The following is a 19,213-nucleotide window of genomic DNA, read 5'->3' as shown; positions in this document are numbered from 1 at the left end:
TGTACCAAAAACAAGCAAAACATTTTTTTAAAATCCCAAGTAAACAATCTGTATTCTAACACACAATAGGTCTGCACCAATTAAATACAGTATGGCAGTATATAAATTACAGTTCTTTACAGTAAATAGTAAAATACGAGAGTCCGCTTACTGTACACAACAATCAAAGAAAGAACAGCAGCTTTTCAGTAAGGTCCCAGGTATCTCAATCATTCACTTGCTAAGGAACAGAGAAATGATACAGCAGGCCATTCACTTCACTCATTTTTTACCATGTTGCTTTACAAACATCCAGAACGCTTGTACAGGCATCTACAGTATCTACATGTGGAACAACCTTCTTAGGAATTCATGAGCACCAGACATAAATCCCTCCATCATTCCCATTATTAAAATAAACTTTACAGATTAAAATTACTTTAGCAGGTTCTATTTCATCTTGATAATAAACCGGCAAGTAACAAGTGCAAAGTTTGCAGTCTTGATCCGTTTACTGCTTATTTCCCATTTCTCCCCATCCCACACCCAAAAAACCCAAAACCCCCTAAAAAACCCAGAATGTTGTCCTCTCACACACTTGCAGTAATACTGTTTCTGCAGTCAAACTGCCCGGCTGGCTTTTGCTAACATGTGAAATGCCAGACTCATAGCTTCAGGCATCGTCAGTCATTCCAATGCCAAGTCAGCACAGTGGCAGGCCTCTAGGAAGACAAAACATACGAAGCAGTTGGATATTTCAGTGTGCTTAAACATGGAAGGCTGCACGGTGCCCAGTGACTGAAAGAAACATGGCACCAAGTTACCAGTTAAAACATTTACAATAGAAAGATATAAACAGCAAATATGTCAGTCTAAAACAAGTTCTTTGGTAATTAAGAACAGCAAACCGTAGCAGTTGGGTTTTTTCTCTGAATACGGATTTACATCCTGGTTTTTCCCTCAATAAAATATCTTTTGTTGTTTAAAATATATCTCCCAAGTTGTTGCGTAACAAATAGTCCAGTACCTCAGTTATCTACAATCAGCTTTAACTGTGTTTTAGTGTGCAGCCGTATCTGCCCACTGGCAGACGAACTATAGATACACATTCATATATATATAATATATATATTATTTATAAAAAATTAGAGAATTAAGTCAAGGACTCTAGAGAATACACATTCCATATGGACAGGTTAAAATGTACAATAGCTTCAAAAATCCATAAAGTTTTCTACACAGTGATGAGTGTAGTAAGTGCAAAAATACTGTGGTTTAGTTAATCCAAGATTTCCTGTTTTCCTGTTTCCTAGAAAAAGCAGAAGCCGCTGCATCTCCTGAATGGCAGAGGACGTCTCCTCCTGTCTTGGGAGTGGCTGATGAGCCTTGATGAACAGAACCCTTCCGTTTCTCCGAAGTGGAAGATGCCTGAGACCGGGAAGTGCTACTCCATTTCCTTGTGGGAGCTGGTGCTTTGCTGAGGCGCCCAGGACGAACGAAGACACCGTGTCGCGGTTTGCAGTGGAAGTACTCTCTGCCTTTCACAATCCCATCGTGCTTCCCTTCAATGGAAAGACATGCACAGGATTAAATGCTGGTACTGCCATTAGCATATACAATTTAGGCACTGAAGTGTGAATAGCTTTGGTTATCTGTCAAATAGTCAAGATTATTCCTGCTGAGCGAAAGAGCCAGATGCTCACCATACACTTGGGAGAACAAAACTTGGAAAGGAGGGCTTGAAATGTGACCAAAAGGATGATTTTCTAAAATACTGCTTTTTAAACTAACAGTTTAAACTAACTTTTTAAAGTTTAAAGTTTAAGTTTAAAGTTTTTTAAAGTTTAAACTTTTTAAACTAACAGTTTAAAAAGCCAAGCATGTGTTCATTTTGCAAAATAAACTGTCCTCAAAACCAATTGCTTGCAAATCTTAAAATTTAGCTGGAGACAAACTTTGGCATAAGTGATATTACCTATTAAACTACTAAAACCATCTTTTTAAATGACTTGAAGCATTTCTGTAGAAGTTTCTTAACACTAGCAGAGCACTGACTTTCTTTGGCCCCTCTAAAGTGAAGTTATGGAAAACCTGTGCTCTGGAATTCATCTTTCCTCAGTGGAAAAGAGTAAATCTCTAAAAGCCACTGGCAGCAAACCTATCTGACAAGTGATGCACACTATTTGTACTGTCCATGAATGTGTGCACACTGATTTAAAAGATATTTGCCAATTTTAGGTTTTGCTTGTTTCTCTGATCTGTAAAAACAGATGGTACCAATGGGGAGATACCTCAACATGCAAAAGCAGAGCTTCCAGACAGTTAAAAATGGATCAGAGCATCCCTATAACCAGAAAGCTGAGAATTGGATGTATCAGATACCAAGCTTCGTGAACTGGAGGTACTTCCCAGGACTGAACTGGAAGGAATGATTGTACTGTGACTTTAAAAATTGGTCCCACAAGCTGCATAGATAAACCAGAATACATTTAGTCTTACCCAGCTGAACATTGAGTTCAACTCCAACCCAGATTCCAGCTGAAAAATCTACTGTTCCAACGTATCTCACTGTGCCCATCTTATTACTTCCAACACAGACTTGCTCACCCACAGCCACCCAGCTCGGCAAGACGTGGGCTTGACCTGCAGAAGCACCTTCTTCACAATCAGAACCATCCAAGTGGTCCTTTGTAATAAAATCGTCCATGGAAGCGTCAGGGTAAGTCTCAGGGGCTGAAGTGTCTTTCACCAGTCCAGAACAAAAAGGGCTTTCCATAGCATCCGCAAGCCAGTTTTCACCTGCTGCTGCTGCAGAGCTCTGCTGGCCCGTGCATGGGCTCTGCCCCTTGCAAGGGCCTTGGGGTGACTCCGAGGTGCTTGCTCCATTAGGGGACAGAAGGGAACATGACTGTGGAGCTGTTGAATGGTCAAAGTCCTTCCCATCTTCAACGCCCATGAACTCAGTAAAGGAGTGGTCTTCCAGAACATCCGTCATGTGTTCAACTGTCACCTCGCGTGCTGAAAATTCGATGGTGTTTTTGCCGTCCAAGGAACTTAGAGCTGAGAGGGATCCAGCTCTGGGTAACTGCTGAGAGTCTCTGTCAGTGGCACTGAATGACAGTGGTACTTGCTCTGCTAAGGCACTGTTTTCTTTCAGTGGTACCACAGGTAACTTCTCTCTCACTAACTCCTTTTCTAACTCTCGACATTCCTTGTTCAAAGAAGATCTTAAATCATGTGCAAGGGATGATCCCGAAGGATCACTAGAGTCCAGCTCCTTGGAGTGAGTGGCTAGCTGGTCTGTGCTATCACTACAGGGAACAAGCATGTCAGACAGGGTGGCATTAGAGGCACTGTGGGAAAAGTAGCCACTAGTGATGCTGCTAGTGGTGGGGCTGCGGGACACCTCTTTCTCAAGAACACGGGAGCTCATGAAGTCTGATTTAGAGGAAAACCACTCCCTGTTCTCCAGGCTGGCATTGTAAATACTGAAGTCGGCAAACTCCTCCGGTACATAAGGCCGGAAATTTTGAAAACTTTGTGGACTCATCAGTTTCTTATTAATGGCCTCCAACTCACTGTCTTCCTCCTCAGAGTCCTGCAAATGAAAAGAGAAATTAGGATTAGGAAATTGTAAGAGTGAGGTTTCCAAAATAAACTAATCATCCTTGATTTTTTTCTTTCTTGAGCATGGAGAAATATGTACCTTTAATATCCTTTAACTGAAGAATGGAAGATACCATTGAAAAGAGCTGCTGGGAATGTGTCCTATATACACTGAACTATTTAATTCTTAGAAAATAAATTCCAAATAGTTCAGAAAATATAACGCAATAATTGGATAGTTACATATTTTCATCCACAAATTTTTTCTTCCCCATGATTTTTACTAATTAAATCTATCGAAGGTATTTTATAGAGTTAATTTACTACCTAACAAGTTAAACATAAATATGAATGGAAAAGGCCTTACTGCAAAACAGGCTACTAAAAACTTCGGGTTTATTAAAAACTTTGCATGGTAGGATTTTCTATTAACCTCGTATCAGTGAGGCTAAATAATTTCGCTTACCCCTGGATATCACAACTGAACATGTTCAGGATGTTTGAATATACAAGCAAAAATTGAATATACAAGCAAATATTACAGCAAATCTTCAAGGAAGCATCTGTATATACACATGGATATTTTTGGAGGGAAATACGTGACACTAATCTCCCTGGCAGAATTTGGAGGTGCCTCCCTGAATTTCCCCTTGGTGATATGTGGGGATGCACCATGACCAGACCACAGATGTGGCTTTCACAGATTCCATCTGAAGCTGAGGACTTCAGTCTGTAAAGATGAATATGAGAAAGACTCCAGCAGCATGGTAGGGCTGCTCCCCCAAGATAAAATACTGCAGGTGGGGCTCCATATGGATGCTTTTTAAAGGACTTCTTTTTTTTTATATATGCATATGTCTTCACAACATAGGTATAGATATATGTACACAAACATATACATATTAAAAATGGTTATTTTACAGGACATTTCTACTGGACATAATTGTATTTCAGGAAAAATGAAAACTTCTGAAATCCTTTAAAGAAGCTCAAACACCCATTATTTCTCAGTTCTTTCATATGTGTCACTGTTTTCAAATTTTTATCGAGGCAGATCTTGTGTGATATCTGAAGTACCTGGATGCTTTCAGATACCTGCTGTGATTCACCAATGTAAAAGGAAAAGCAGAACAGTTAACCAGATGACCACAGAGTACCAACACAACAGGATAAACATCCTCTTGAAAATGTCTCCTCACTTCAAAATAGCCAAGACTGCTCAAACAGCTCTGTGTAAGAAAACTTCAAATGCCCAGACAGGAAACAGATTTGCTCAGCTTGCCCATGTCAGACTAATCACAGAATTGTTTGGAATGGAAGGCACCTCTTGAGGTCAATTAACCCAATCTCCCTCTGCTCAAGTTGGGTCAGCCAGACCAGGCTGTCCAAGACAGTATCCAACTGGGTGGGCTTTGACATCTCTACAACCTTCCTGCACAACTCATTCCAGTGTTTGACCCCCCCCCCCCCCCCCCCTCACAGCAGACAAAGTGTTTCTTTGTTCCATCTTGTGATCAGACTGAATCTCATGTGTTTTGATTTGCCTCATGTCCTGCCACTGGACGCTGCTGAGAAGAGCCTGCCTTGGCCCATCAGGCGTTTCTATACATTGATAAAATGCCTCTGTGACTGGTCTCATTAAAGTTGAACAGCTCCAGATACTTCAGCCTCTCCCCATATGTCAGATGGCCTTTATCTGTAACAAGGTCTCATGTCCATTCCTACCATGTGCAAACTCATGGCAAATACAATTCAGTACTACCCATGCAGAATGACCTCTTAAGATGACTCAAGATTTTCAATAATATTAATTTTTTGCTGGCACAACTATCAGTATCTGAACGGGGTGTCTCTACTTGTCTAAGTATACCTGACAAATCCAACCACATTTCAGATTATTAATATTTGCTCAAGTAAAGGCTTGGTATCCTTTGCTTTCTAATTTTCACAACATCCTTTCAGTGTTATTTCTCATACAGAATTTGGATGAAAGCTTTAGTTTGCAATGATTTATTTCTCTGAAGAGGAGCAATAGAGTTAAAAAATGCCATGTAAGACTACTGAGTTTTATTTATACTGTTGAAAATCTTGCTACTTACATCTGAAATCCACAGTTCCTTCAGAAGTAAAGGAAAAAAATAATACCTGTTTTATTAAGACTACGAATACCCTTTCAAGCACTAAAGCCTTATGCAAAGCATCTTTTTTTGCATGTTGCAGGATACCAGTTGCTTGTCTCTTGAGGCATATTTTCTCAATCATTCTGCTTACTTCTTCCCTTTAGCCCTTTTTACTTGTGCAAAACTAAGTTTTGTTCTGTGCAGAACCTTATAGTTTGGGTTTTTTTAACATTAAAAACTAAGAGTTTATCAAATACTTCCTTAAGTTGAAGATTATATATGAACTCCAAACTAATAAACATTTAATGAAGGAGGTTTTCTAGTCAATACTGGATAAATGTCCCCTTGAGACCAAAAGGTATTTTTATGACAGAGTTCCTTGTGTCTCCTTTGAAACTTGCAGGATTCCTCATTTGACTGAAAAATCCCACCTTGGTGGTGTCCCTGTTCAGAATTAGACTGAATAAGAGGCTGTAACTGAGAAATGGCTCTACAGACACACAGACATTGGTAAGCGATTAGGAAAGGTCAAACAAGTAACCAGAGTGTCAGTCATGTGCCATTGCAGGGTTATCTGTCATCATAAGTACAAAAGCTAAGGCACAGAGAACCAGTCTTCTTACTAGAACATGGGCTATGAAGAATCCTGCAAATAGGTGAAGAGAAACCACCTTGTGACAAACAAAAGATGCCCCTGGTGGGGACAAGACATATTTCCTTTCAGAGCTTCTCCTGAATTTCCTGATTAGGAAATTCCAGAAACAAAGCAATTTCAGAGTTCTTTAAATTTCTGTGGATGTCAGATGTCAGGGGGAATACAGCTCACGTTATTTGTATAATCTCTTCACAAAACTGGTCAAGAAACTTCAGCAACTTCCCTGGGATGTAACAGAATGACTATAAAGAAAATCAGATTTAAGAACTGGTAACAGAAAGATGATGACAGCAAGAACTAATGAGACAATACTATGTCTCAAGCTCTAGTAGTAGAGAAGCAAAATAAGCAAGAGCACAGAGCAGCTTCTCTACACTTGCTTCATAACAAAGATACTGTGTCATTAAAAGTTAAAGCATCCAAGCTTTCAAATCCCTAAATTACACCTCTCAAGTAACCTCAACAAGTTAGTTCCCATTTTGCTAATTTAAAAATCAGTAATACTTATCTAGTGGTTGCACCACTGGTGCCTCAATTTTTATTGCTCACTAAAAGGGTTTCCTCTTAGCAAACCCTCCCTTAAACATGTTAATTACTGGCAGTATTTAAATACAATTAAAATGAAAACATTTAATCTGATCTTAACATAAGTCACTGTATTTCTACATTATATATAGAACATACCCCTATATCATGCTGCTTTGATATAGCTGCAATATCAAGCATGTGTAAATATTCTCTGAAATTTCAGGTTGAATGCTCTATTTCAGGCCAACTGAATAAAAATGGTTTCTGTTAACGGCCTTTTTTTTTTTTTCTTCCTTTGACAGATGCATTTTGAATATTGGAATATTCCAGCCTAGTTAAAACATAGGACTCACTGCAGCTCTGAAGAATGGGATAGCCTGGGAAGGCTACATCCTACAAAGTCTTCTTTCCTAAAATAATAAAACCCACAGAAGCATAATTTGCTAAACACAACACCATAGGTTGTCTGGGCTACACAATGTAGCCCTGTCAACCTCCTCCCCCCACTAGCCACTGCTACTTTTTGCCTATCTCCCCAGGACCCTCAAGGGTCATCATACAGAGGACTAGATCCAAATGAAAAACTCCATGGTAAGTCAAGCCATCAACTGGGTGGATCAGTTCCCTTGATCTGACTTACTATGCAACCAAACAAAAAGATGCATTGATACAAGGGAGAAGTCAGTACGAGTCAAGCAGCTGAGAACTGAAAGAACAGCTCTTTCCATGGTCCTGTTGGCTACAGCAGGTTTACAGTGTTCAGTGAATTAGTTCCTTCTAGTTGGCAAAGCCTGGTGGCAGGATGTTGCCCCTTTCTAGCTCTGAAAGCTCCTGCATATCTGTGGAAAGCAGCACAGCAAGTGCCTGGGTTAATTCAGGGCATGCACAGGGTGGGACTTGTTTTCACTCAAGAGATTAAAACTGCTCTTAAAGTTGCTATGGAAAGTTTTGTAACAATTTATTTTCCAAGGCATGTTTTTTCAACCCACTAAAAGATTTTTTTCTTCCAAATACCTTCATGCTATTTGTATCAGTGACTCAGCGCGAGTCAGAACGTCAGCTACCTTATGGAAAATCAACATGATCAAGAATAAAACAGCCGCCACCCAAACCCAGCAGCCAAGCTTCAACTACATAGACCAGAATACTCAGGATACTTTGGTCTAACAACCTACAAAACAGCATTAGAAAACCAGAACAGGTTTTTTTAATGGCGTGGCTATTTAGTAGGAATGCAAATAACTGTTAAATAGGAAGAATCCATCACTAGCATTTTGTGGAAAAGCGTCCCGTAAGACTTACAGGAAATAATTCAATGGTTCTGAATTTCAAATCTAGAGCTCTGATTAAAGCAAGTATTTGCAGCCATGTTCCACAGCCCCAAAACCAAAACCATCATACAGCAGAAATGATACACCTTTTGTTGAAGCAGCAGTGAGAAAAGGATTTAGCAGGTGAAGATTAAAACAAAAGCCCTCCACCTCAATTTCCACCTGAATTGTGATGAAGACAGGCTGCAGGTTAATTAAGAGCGGCAATCTTATTTTAGTCATATTACTTCCATGTCAGGCAATGATAAGCTTTTTATAGTGTACCCACACCTAAATGCAGGGTTACTTACACCAAATGGGATCATTCCATTTATTCTGGGGCATAGTCACAAAATCTGGGTAACATACAAGGTATATTAGAGTGACAACAGCATGGCTCACTAACCCATCCCTTATTAGAATATTTGTGCCCTGTAAACACTATATAGCCTCCCCTCCCCCCCTGCCCCACAAGACAAATGATATACGAACATTAAAACCCAAAACAAAACAAAAACAAAACACCAAACCCCAGCAGAGTTACTTCCAGTGACAGAATGCATTTGCAAGCCAGGCAAGCAACTGTTGCAACCATAACCTACAATCACAAGTAGTAGCTACAAGTGGTTATTTCCACCTCACTTCTTTTTCCTGCTGCAGTAGCGTGAATGCCTCCAGCCCACCACCAGGCCTCAAGCCAGAAACTGGTACAAAACTTACAATCTTCTCCTCAGGCACGCTGCTGGCACTGCTTCCTGCAGGCACAACACAGCCAGCACAGTGCACCTGAGATGGAGGCATGCTCTGCAAAGGTTGAGACACACAACACATCACACTCTGCCCACAGTGCTAAGTGAGTGCCAAGTTAGAAAGGTGGTGATGAAGGTCAAACACCTGTGCTGGCCATACAGACATCAAAATTCAAGTTAATGGGTAGGGGAACTCCTCCCAGAGTTTGAGGGAGAAGAATAAAGGTCAGAATTTTAACCACCCCTATACATTTTGTGTACAGTTTCACATAATTATGTTTGATCTATGAGAAAAACCACACCAACATTTCACTGAAGAATAAATTTAAAAAAAAAGGTACCTTACTGCTACTTTAAAACAGAAGTATCCTGTAAACCAGAATATATACCAAGAAGTAAAAAAAAAAAAAAAACAAAAAAAAACCACCCAAAACTCACAAACCCTGTATTCAGGTAAAAAACAAACAGCAAAACTCCACTACATATAAAGAGTGGTTTGAATAATTTTACCAGAGAATTACAAAATTCTGTTGTAACAGATGCAAATGATTTGCCAAGTACACAAAATCACTCCATCTCCTTTAAGAAAAGCAGGTGGCTTTCAAAGATTACCTCTTGACTAAGTAGAGGTCGGCTTTCAAGTGGGGTCTTCCTTTTATGTTCCTCTTTCACTGGCATTAAGGGCTTGAAAAACTTTGGTGGCTGGGGAGAAAATGCTTTAAAGGGGCTGGCCATTAAAGCATGGGAATTCTCTGCTACAACACCTAGGTAAAAAAGCAAAAAAAGCATATTTCAGTTCTTCATATCCTGACTGCAATAGCGTATTTCAAAACAACTGAAGATTAAGCCATGCAATTGACAAGCTGCTGGCTACAGAAAAATGCCAGTATTTTATCATTTAACCACTGGCCTAGACATAAAATAATGCAGAGCTCAGTGAGACCCTCAGAGAAGTCTGGAAACTGAAGCAAAGCAGAGAAGAGCAGTATCTGCCCCCTGCATTCTGAGGCTCCAACATTTCTCCCTTTCATCTTAGTCATAAAAGGAGTGGGAAGTGTCCTTGAAGGAACTGAGAAGCTCTTTGCTGCCTGTGTCTCACCTGACCACTTCCCGCAACACTAGAAATCTGCCCTGTAACCAAGCCAGCCATCCTGCACAGCCAGGATGATCAAAAAGGAAATTACAAGCAAGGAAGTGATGAATAAACCCCCAGTGCCACTTTATTACAGCAGTATTTCTACCTGTGCTGCCTGGTCGATGTGACCTGAAGGAAACAAGGCACCTGTAACACACTGACAGAGAGGCACAGCCAATATCCAGAGATCATCACTGTCTAAGGACAATTCCCACTTTAAAAAAAGCATCTTAATCTTCAAATTCATAAAAATAACAGCAGCTGCTTTTTCTTCTTTTGTGTGCGTGTGTGGCTTTTTGTTTTGTTTTGGGTGGGTTTTCATTATGTATATGAAATCTCACCACTGCCATCTTTGCTCTTGCGAGGTGACTCCCTGGGTAAAGTACCATAGCATGATACGTCTTGATAACTGGAACAACAGTCAGATATATCTAGGTGACTTTCAGACCAACCCTAAAAAAAACAAAAGATACATAAATCTGCATGATGATACAGGCAAATGTGGAAAAAATAGGTAAACTCAGGTGTTTGTTTTTAAGAAAAATCAACCAAACCCTACAAACCAAAGGTGTGTCAGTTACTGTCTTCAGACAATTTTCCAGTCACATAGAAATGGATCGGATTGTTTAAAAGCTAATTAGCCGGTCAGTGAAGTATTTAAAGTTTTGCTCTGTTTCTTAAATATCACTTTATGTAATTCGAATATGAAAAGCAGAGAAAGACAATAAGGTTTATTGCAAAATTATATGTAATGGATGCAGAACTTCGAAGATACATTATGTACATCAACTGTTTTAAATACTATTAAAGGAAAAGACTATTTCTATTTTCCTTTTTTTCCCCCCTCCAATTCTCAAATACTTCTTGCTTCTGGTGGGGGTGGGAAATTTGGGAACATGAGCTGTTTGTTGCTGTGTTTCCATACCTTGTCATCTTCATCGCAGGCAGAAAGATCCAGTCGACTACAGGACACCTACAGACCACCAACAGACAGAATGACAAAATGTCTACTTATTTCTAGAATAAAATACCTTGAGGAAATACTATGATCATTTAGTCCTAAAAACTTCTGCTCTTTTCGGACCAGATTATGTATAAAGACATCTATGTTTCTGCTGTATGAGTGCGTGACAGAACACATTAAATGGAAACTACCCCTTATAATGGGAAAAAAGTTAAAGGGACTGAGAGGTAAAAGTAATCTGAATCAGGGCAGTTGTCATCCTGAACTACTTCCTAAATGGGTATCCTTGTAAAAGGAGAAGAGTTTCAACCAACCCTCTTTCTTCCCTGTCAACTTTGTTATCTGCTAGGACAGACAATTTTGGGGAGGGGTTTCACTTCATGACCACTTTCCCACAGGCTGGTTAGTCCCAGCACAGAGTAATCATTATGGTATCTCACTGTGCAAGCAATACATCAGCACACAGACAGCAGCCCCTGCTCCATCAGTGCTAAAGATGAAAAGACCTTACATTGTGCACGTTCGGAGTGCTGATGCTCCTGCGGATGTTCCTGGCTTTGGTGGAGAGTGCCTCTTTGACAGTGACTGCCTGTGTAAAGAGAACAAAACACTAACAGCAATGCCACGGTCTCCTCAGGAGAACTGAGCAAGCAGGACAGGGACTTTTTGAGCGTAGCTAACAGCAGCAATCAGGGCTTGCATTCACAAATCTTAATTTGCACACACAACCACCAAAGCGTCTGTCTGAAACTCATTCTTTGGCCTTTGCTTGTTCAGGTTCTGAGTACTACATAATTGCTAGCTTTAGTTACTACATCCACCACCTCTGGAAATTTGTATTTCACAGAAGTAACTTTGTCTTACATTTATTTCTCCAATGATCTCTAAAACAAACCCAACTGAAAAAAAAAAGCAACAAGTATTTTTACAAGATCAATCATCTCTTCTTGAATTCTCATAATCCAGCACAAAGGGTACAAGAAATGCCTTTTCCTTGCCTGTCTTAGTCGTTCAAGGCTCAGAATGTTCTCCACTTGCAGCACACCACGTGTGTATTTCTCAATGTAGGTTTCGCCATCTGATGTACCCTCATTCTCACTCCTTGCAGCCATCAGCGCTAAGGTCTCACGATCCTCAATTTCTTCTGTAGCCTAAAGTAGAAGTTACACCATTCAAAGTTTCAAAAAGGAAAGACAGTTGTTTTAGCTTACTTTTTTAGACCAGTTCAATCCAGAAATTAATTTGAATTGGGCAACTTAACCAGCAAACCTAAATACAGTCAATGATCCAGGGCTGTTCCATAGAGATACAAATGATGCTGAAGAGATAAAGCTTAGGAGAAGTTTTGAGCATTTGCTATAGTAAATACACTTCTAGAAATAATGCATATATAACCTGAAATTGTGTACGTTAAGGCTCAACTAGTAACAACTTCATAGGCAAGGAAATGTAATTTCCTTCCCAAATCTTTAAATATGCTGTGATCTCCCTAGTTTAAATTTTAAGTAGTACTGCAACAAAGTGGCAAATACAGGGTTTCAAGACTATTTATGTTTTCATTTGTCCAGTTTGTTTACTTTAAAAATAAATCTTATAGTACATTTACAACTTGTACAAGCTTCTACTATAAAAAGTAATTTATATTCCTGTGAACTCAGATGCCCAGCTATTGTTTTCACAAACCTGAACATTCCTCTGAGTACCCTCTATATTTTCCCTGTAGACACTAATGGGCTTTCAAAAATAACTCTATTACAAAAACTCGGTTAAACACAGTAGAAGAGAAAATAAAATCCCCACAGTTTTCAACTGTTTAATGATAAACATGATCTCAAATTGAACTTCAGTTTATCTACTTTGGCTACCTGCCTCGTATCAGCAAAGCAGGACATTTACTTTCTAATCAGTATCACCCACTGCAGTACGTCAATTCTGTTGGTTTCTGTGAATTTGCCTGAGAAATAAAGTATGATTTACCTTTGGTATATTGGATACTATTTCATAAGTCACTCCACAGGCATAATATATATTTTTCAAGGATATTCTCCTTTTCAGACTCTGGGTAAAACTCTAGAAAGAAAACAACTTTCAGTTACTGTTTTGATAATTATTATTTATAACACAGTAAGAAATAAAAAGATGCAATGCAAAATCTGATTTCGAAGCCAATCAGAACCATAATTTATTAAATTATTTTTTTCAGCATTTATGATATTTTAAGCACTCTGTGCTCAGTGTACAATGCTAATAAGTTCAATCAGTTGAAAAATGGACAGTTCAAAGAAATATACCAGTACACAGCTTCACTGCAACCCATAAAAACCTAGTTTTCATTTCTCTCTCGTAAGAACAGGGGAGACCAGACTCACAAAATTAAGCAAGCAGCCAAGAAAATACATTCATTAAATTAAGAATATGAAACAAAACAAGGAGTAAGAGAATATATAAACTTATTACCTGCTTGTTATAAATGTTGGCTGCAATCCTTTTTCGTAATACCAGTTCCATTGCAGCAGGGTGACTGAGCTGCACAGTGGTCTTCACTATTAAGTAAATTCTCTCATTTTGAGGAGTTACCCTATTCAGGTGCACTGAATCATGGACAGAAGAGTCCCAGGCAGCAGTGGCTGAAACCTATGCAGACAAATTAAGTGGAAAAAGGAAAAGGAAATCAAAGATTCTATTATTCTAGCAACAGGTATAGTTTACAATGATTTAACATGAAGTAAAACAATTCCTTAATGAGAGAAAATTCACCATCATTGATTTTTTGAAAGTGGAGTCAAACCTCCTATTCACAGTAAGGAATTTATCAGAAGAATCGTAAGAGGTGTTAAGATACTGGGGAAAACAATCATGACCACAATCCCTGCACTGTGCAAACCCTGCCCCAAAAGGAAGTCTTCACACGACTGGAGACAGAAAGGAAAGCAGAAGAAAGACTGGATGAAGGAATACAAATCCTACTGCTACTATATTAAAAGTATATTAATTTCAGTGTAAAATCTTCCATCTATGTTGGATTAGGTTATAACAGCCCAGACAGAATAAACTTGCACCCACATTCTGTAGAACTCTTTTTCCTCCCCACTGCCTTCTCCCCAGCTTTGGCGTCCCCTTTATTATCAGTCCCTTAACCAATGGCCTGAGTAGATGCAGGACATGGAAGGAATCAGTCAAGAAATTCCAAAATCGATTCAGAACCATCATTTTCCAACAATTCTCAAACCATATATTTAAAAAAACAGTAATTCTGTACTACAAATGAAAGAACTTTTATTTTAAGTATTAAGCTTTGCCTAGTGCACACAAAACAAGTTATTTTCTTTGAAGAGTTAAGAGCCTGCAAGAGGAATGATGAAGGGGTGAGGAACGCAGGAAAAGGGATTTTGAGTCAGGCAGTTGAATTATTCTTTGCCAAAAGCTAAGACTTGTCATCTCTGAATTAAGGCAAAATAGCTAACAACTCATATCCTCTTAAATTCTAAATAAATAGGCCAGAAAATAAAGGCAGCACTAGATACAGATGGTAATTCTAAGACAAAAGAGTAATAATGATAATAATGATTAAATGCACAGAAGTAGGAAATAACACACAAGAAGAAAGCATTTACACAAGCTGCAGTTGTCAAGAAGGAGGCTTGCTAACAATTTACCTCATCATCACTGTGTTTTATGATCGGCAGATAAAAGAATGGGCTCCCATGCTCCTTTGGTAGTATTGAGTTAACTCCTGATGCATGGGGACCTATAAGTTGTTCATTGGCACTGAGGTCATCAGCTAATGAAACAAATGTGCAAAAAATGAAATAGTTTTATACCAAAGGATATGAATATATAGAGGCAAAGTTGTAATACAATGTTGTAATAAAGGCCTACCCATATTTCATAATACATTTAATCCTACTTAATCTTATTAGTATGCAGCATTTTGAAGATGATTTCAGCACACAAAAGAAATTGAGAATAGCAGTTCTGGCTACATTACACTTTTAGCTAAACAAACAAAAGGTGTGCAATTACACAATGAACCTGTTTAAATATACTATTTGATCTTTTGTCTGCTAATCTCTACTGACAGTAAAAAAAAAAAAACAAACAAAAAAGAAAGAAAAAAAATAAAAACATTCCTGGTGCTCACAGATGAAGGAAGAGGGTTATTTCACTTTCCAAAAGCATAGATTGATGCATTTCCTATATAAATATCTGTAGCCACCCACTCCAGTGCTGGAAGTGATATGACCTATGGATCCTCTTGTGCTTTATGTTCAGGTTTACAACTAGACTTGCTTCCTAAGCAGTGCTTAAATGGGGAGCTACCTCTAGTCTCTTGTTACACTATGTATCTGTGTCTTAAGAATATTTATCAACATTCTTCTCGCATTTAGAACTAAATACTTTCAAAGGGAGAAGACTTAGATTTTGTAAAGAAAGCTCTTTATAGCCCTAACACCTGTTCATTAAATGAGCTGTTTAAGACTCTACAAATAGATCGCTGAAAGGAGCTCTGAAGTCATTGAGAGATTCTCTATCAGTGCTTTAATGACATGTGAATTTAAACATCAAAGCACTTGCAGGATTTCCTCATTTGCTGTATGCTTTCTTACAATATTTTCTGTTGTACAGCCTATCACTGTACTCCTGTCTTGCCTGACTTTAATCCTTATTCTAAAAATAGCTGTGCTTAATTATGCCAATATACACAACCAGGAAAAAAAAAAAGCACTTTACAAGCCATATCAGACAGTGTCATTGCCAGGACTTACTTGATTTCTTACACCTTTCAGGTTCATTCTTCCATTTAACAATTTATTGACCCAAACTAACTCCCATTTTTCCCTCCACAAGTTTATTAATCTGCTTTTGCAACATACCATTCAGATCAAGGAATAGGACAGGTATATGTGTTTCCATTCCTGCAGGTGGAATCCTGAAACAAAACAAACTGCTGGCAACAAAGGTGGCAAATTCACACCTAAGTGAATTTGGGCAAACAAATCTCCATGCAATGTTCAATAACTGCAACCAATGGCTAAAGCTGTCAACATTTTGATGGATACTCTGAATGCCTGTGTGGCACAGACAGCATTTTGTTTATCTGCACACAGAGCTAAATCTCGAGCATTGACAAAACTCAATTCACACCACACAGCATGTGGCAGTTGCTGTGAGTTTTAAGCATAATGTTCTGTTCCTTATGAAGTTAACTGGTTGTAGTCATCTCATATATAAGGTCAGCAATCCTCCAACTAACTAGATATGTAACTACTGGCAGTCTTTATATCCATAAACACACTTTTAGCTATCGGTCCACAACACACTTTGGGTGAGTAAAGGGAAAAATGGCAAGTAAATAAGAGTATTGCTACATTATTCTCTGAATACTATTGGAGACATTAGTATACACTTGATTACAGGAGTATTTCTTGTCCATGCTTTCACAAACCTAACATGTTGCACTCCTCATTTTGCATGTCATCTCCAAAGATCTTGGTTAACACACAAATTTAAATTAAACTACAGATAAATATATTACAAATTCAGATGAAACACATCTTTTGAAGAGTTTCCCCCTCTCTACCCTTTATTAATGACATTATCATGTGTTCTACCATTCAACTTTCAATGACTCCTTTTCTGAAAGGACTCAAACTACTGGATAATTTTCTCAATTGTTTAAAATTGCAAAACACTGTATTATATTCAAAGGTGATTTTCAAACCTTGAAAGCTATTTCAAAGCTACTTTATGTAGTATCTTAGCTAAGCAAATCTTTCTTACATTCAGGACCTGACCTTCTAAACTTTTTGTCAGCTGAATGCAGTTTATATTTGTATGACAGGAGAACACAGGAAGCTCCAAAACATCCTTAGATTTGTACCTTGCAGCATGCACAGTTCATGTACAAAAAGTTGGCAACTCCAGTGGCTTTTCTGAACATACCAATTTGCGGGGGCACCAGGAATTCCGCTGCCTGGTGCTGGAACAAACACCGCATTCCTCTCTTCTGTCAGCCCTACCCACTGTTCCACCAGCCGGGCTTCTCGTTCTATGTCATCCTCAGACTTGTCTAGAGTGGAAGAGATTAGGATTACAGATGAGATACCCTTTTTCTGGTATAGGGCATAAAGTGATTATGACAGACTTCAAGCTGCAAACCTTGTTTGTTGCTGATCTTTTTGATCTGCTCATCTAAGTATTCTTTACGTTTTATTAATGCATCAGACCACCTTTCTCGTACACAGTTCAAATCTTCTTCCTAACATGGAAATAGAGAAGACAGTCACTGGACTACGTGGGTGACTGAGGCAGTGAATTTTGTGGTAATTTAATTAGAATTGATATTAAATGGCTTGCACAATGCAGAAAACTTTTCTCCCCTGAATGACATGCACACTGATTAAGTACTTCACCTATGAAGGGAGTTTATTTGCTTTCAAGTCTCAGATTTCAACAGGAGAAAAGAAAAAAGTGACTGCCTCTGCTGCTGAACAGATTACACACCATTTAATTACTCACAGAAGTGGCAATCAAATTTTTGAACAGCATATGGAAGAGGAAAACCCAGTATCATCAGTTGATCATGAGTTCTCCTGAAGATTAGACAGGTCAGTACACCCTCAAACCTGCACGAAATTCCATTGCTAGCAGCTGCTATCAGTGTAATTAAAAGATTTCTCATGCAAACAAAACCCATCATGCAATCATGCTTTGTGGTATCACAGGAAAATTTGGCTGGTTCTTCTCTGTGATATGTCAGGAAGCGCATAAACAGCCCGCAAGAAGTTAGTACCTTAAATTGTAATTTTGAGATTGCTAGGAAGCTTAACACATCATCTTAAGGGATGTCAGCATTCTCACCTAACTGTTTTTACTTCTGTAGGACTGCCTATTAGAAAAAAGTATTCTATGTAGAAATCTGAAATTTATTTTACTTTGGGGGAGATTTTCTCTTCTGCTCTTTGTCACCTTTTAAAATGAGTCTTCTGGTACACTGTCTAAATTGTGACTTATCACACAGAAAAACAGGTTCAAGGTTGGGTTTTGTGCAGATAAAAGAAAATTGCTCCACTGTAGCCTCTGTATCTACCCCCCATTCACATCCTCCACTCTCTCTCTCTCTCTCAAGCATTTCAGAAAACTGCACAATGTAAAAGGTTATGATACTCTCTTTAGAAAACAAACAAAATATCCTATGCTGCATAATTTGCCTGGAAAAGATGCCTGAAGCTGCTAGTTCTTTCCCCTGTGATATTAATCGGAAACAGCTTTCATTCTAAATTAAAGTTTCAAAGCTTTAATTCCCATAGCAATTCATGTAGCCAGTTAGGAGAGCTGACTGCAGAGTACTAGAGAAGAGAGGACATTGTAAGAGAATAAAGTCACAAGGTAAACTGAAATAGCAGTGTTTCATAGCCCAGGTAGCCTCTAAAATGCACAGCACATGTGTATGTCAAAGCCGCTTTTGCTTGTTCATTTGAGAGTTGCTGGCCATTAGCATTAGCTGTGCCCCATGCCGCAGGATTGACAGCAACAGCAGCAATACCTGGTAACTATCCATATCACCACCATCATCCTCCTCCTTCTGGTAGGAGAAAATACATTTTGTAAAAACACAAAACCCCATGCATTTCACTCGATAGAAATTCACAGAAATAATCCGAAACATGAATGTCAACATTTCTACCACAAACTTGTAAAATGGTAAAATCACAACACTCAACTGGTTTTACTAATAGGTAGAAAGATCTTTTTTTCATTAGACTGTAGAAGGTCAGCCATGATTTAAGTATTAGTGAATATGTTTATTAAAAAAAGTAAAATCATTAAAAACTCCACAGAACCCAGTGCCAGAAAAAACGATGGAGCAAGCAGATCACTAATCTCAAGTTTTACAGTTTCATCCGTATCCAAAATTAGAATTATTTGTGGAACTGAAGGCAAACCTTCTGAAAAAAGGCACCCTGCTTCTGTGGGTGGCCCATTCCACTTGCTTTGCCATCACTGTTAAAGTCATGTTTTATTTCCACTATGAATTTGTCCAGTATCAGCTGAAGTAATTTATGCTCCTTAAGGATTTCCTCAGCTATGTGGAATAGCTCCCTCACATTCAGTGATAACTGGTTTTGATTCTTATCGAATAACAACTTGGTGCCTTTCAAAAAGC

General features: G+C 38.7%; 1 protein-coding gene across 1 annotated transcript in view; it reads right to left on the bottom strand.

The window, feature by feature from the left end:
* Positions 1-988: 988 nt before the first annotated feature.
* Positions 989-19,213, bottom strand: part of KIF13A (kinesin family member 13A) — a 102,326-nt gene continuing 84,101 nt past the window's right edge. The window contains exons 27-41 of the mRNA XM_062498781.1: positions 18,593-18,631; positions 17,206-17,305; positions 16,990-17,116; positions 15,921-15,976; positions 14,703-14,827; positions 13,504-13,680; positions 13,024-13,116; positions 12,045-12,197; positions 11,558-11,635; positions 11,008-11,055; positions 10,424-10,535; positions 9,560-9,711; positions 8,919-9,002; positions 2,479-3,577; positions 989-1,541 (exon numbers count right to left, since the gene is read on the bottom strand). Coding sequence (XP_062354765.1) covers positions 1,255-1,541; positions 2,479-3,577; positions 8,919-9,002; positions 9,560-9,711; positions 10,424-10,535; positions 11,008-11,055; positions 11,558-11,635; positions 12,045-12,197; positions 13,024-13,116; positions 13,504-13,680; positions 14,703-14,827; positions 15,921-15,976; positions 16,990-17,116; positions 17,206-17,305; positions 18,593-18,631 — 2,730 coding nt within the window. The 3' untranslated portion in view covers positions 989-1,254. The remainder of the gene's footprint in view (positions 1,542-2,478; positions 3,578-8,918; positions 9,003-9,559; positions 9,712-10,423; positions 10,536-11,007; positions 11,056-11,557; positions 11,636-12,044; positions 12,198-13,023; positions 13,117-13,503; positions 13,681-14,702; positions 14,828-15,920; positions 15,977-16,989; positions 17,117-17,205; positions 17,306-18,592; positions 18,632-19,213) is intronic.

The sequence above is a fragment of the Cinclus cinclus genome, chromosome 1 (genome assembly GCF_963662255.1).
Source record: "Cinclus cinclus chromosome 1, bCinCin1.1, whole genome shotgun sequence".
NCBI classification, from domain to species: domain Eukaryota; kingdom Metazoa; phylum Chordata; class Aves; order Passeriformes; family Cinclidae; genus Cinclus; species Cinclus cinclus.
Note: the sequence above shows the minus strand (reverse complement) of the source record. Positions and strands in the feature narration are given on the sequence as shown.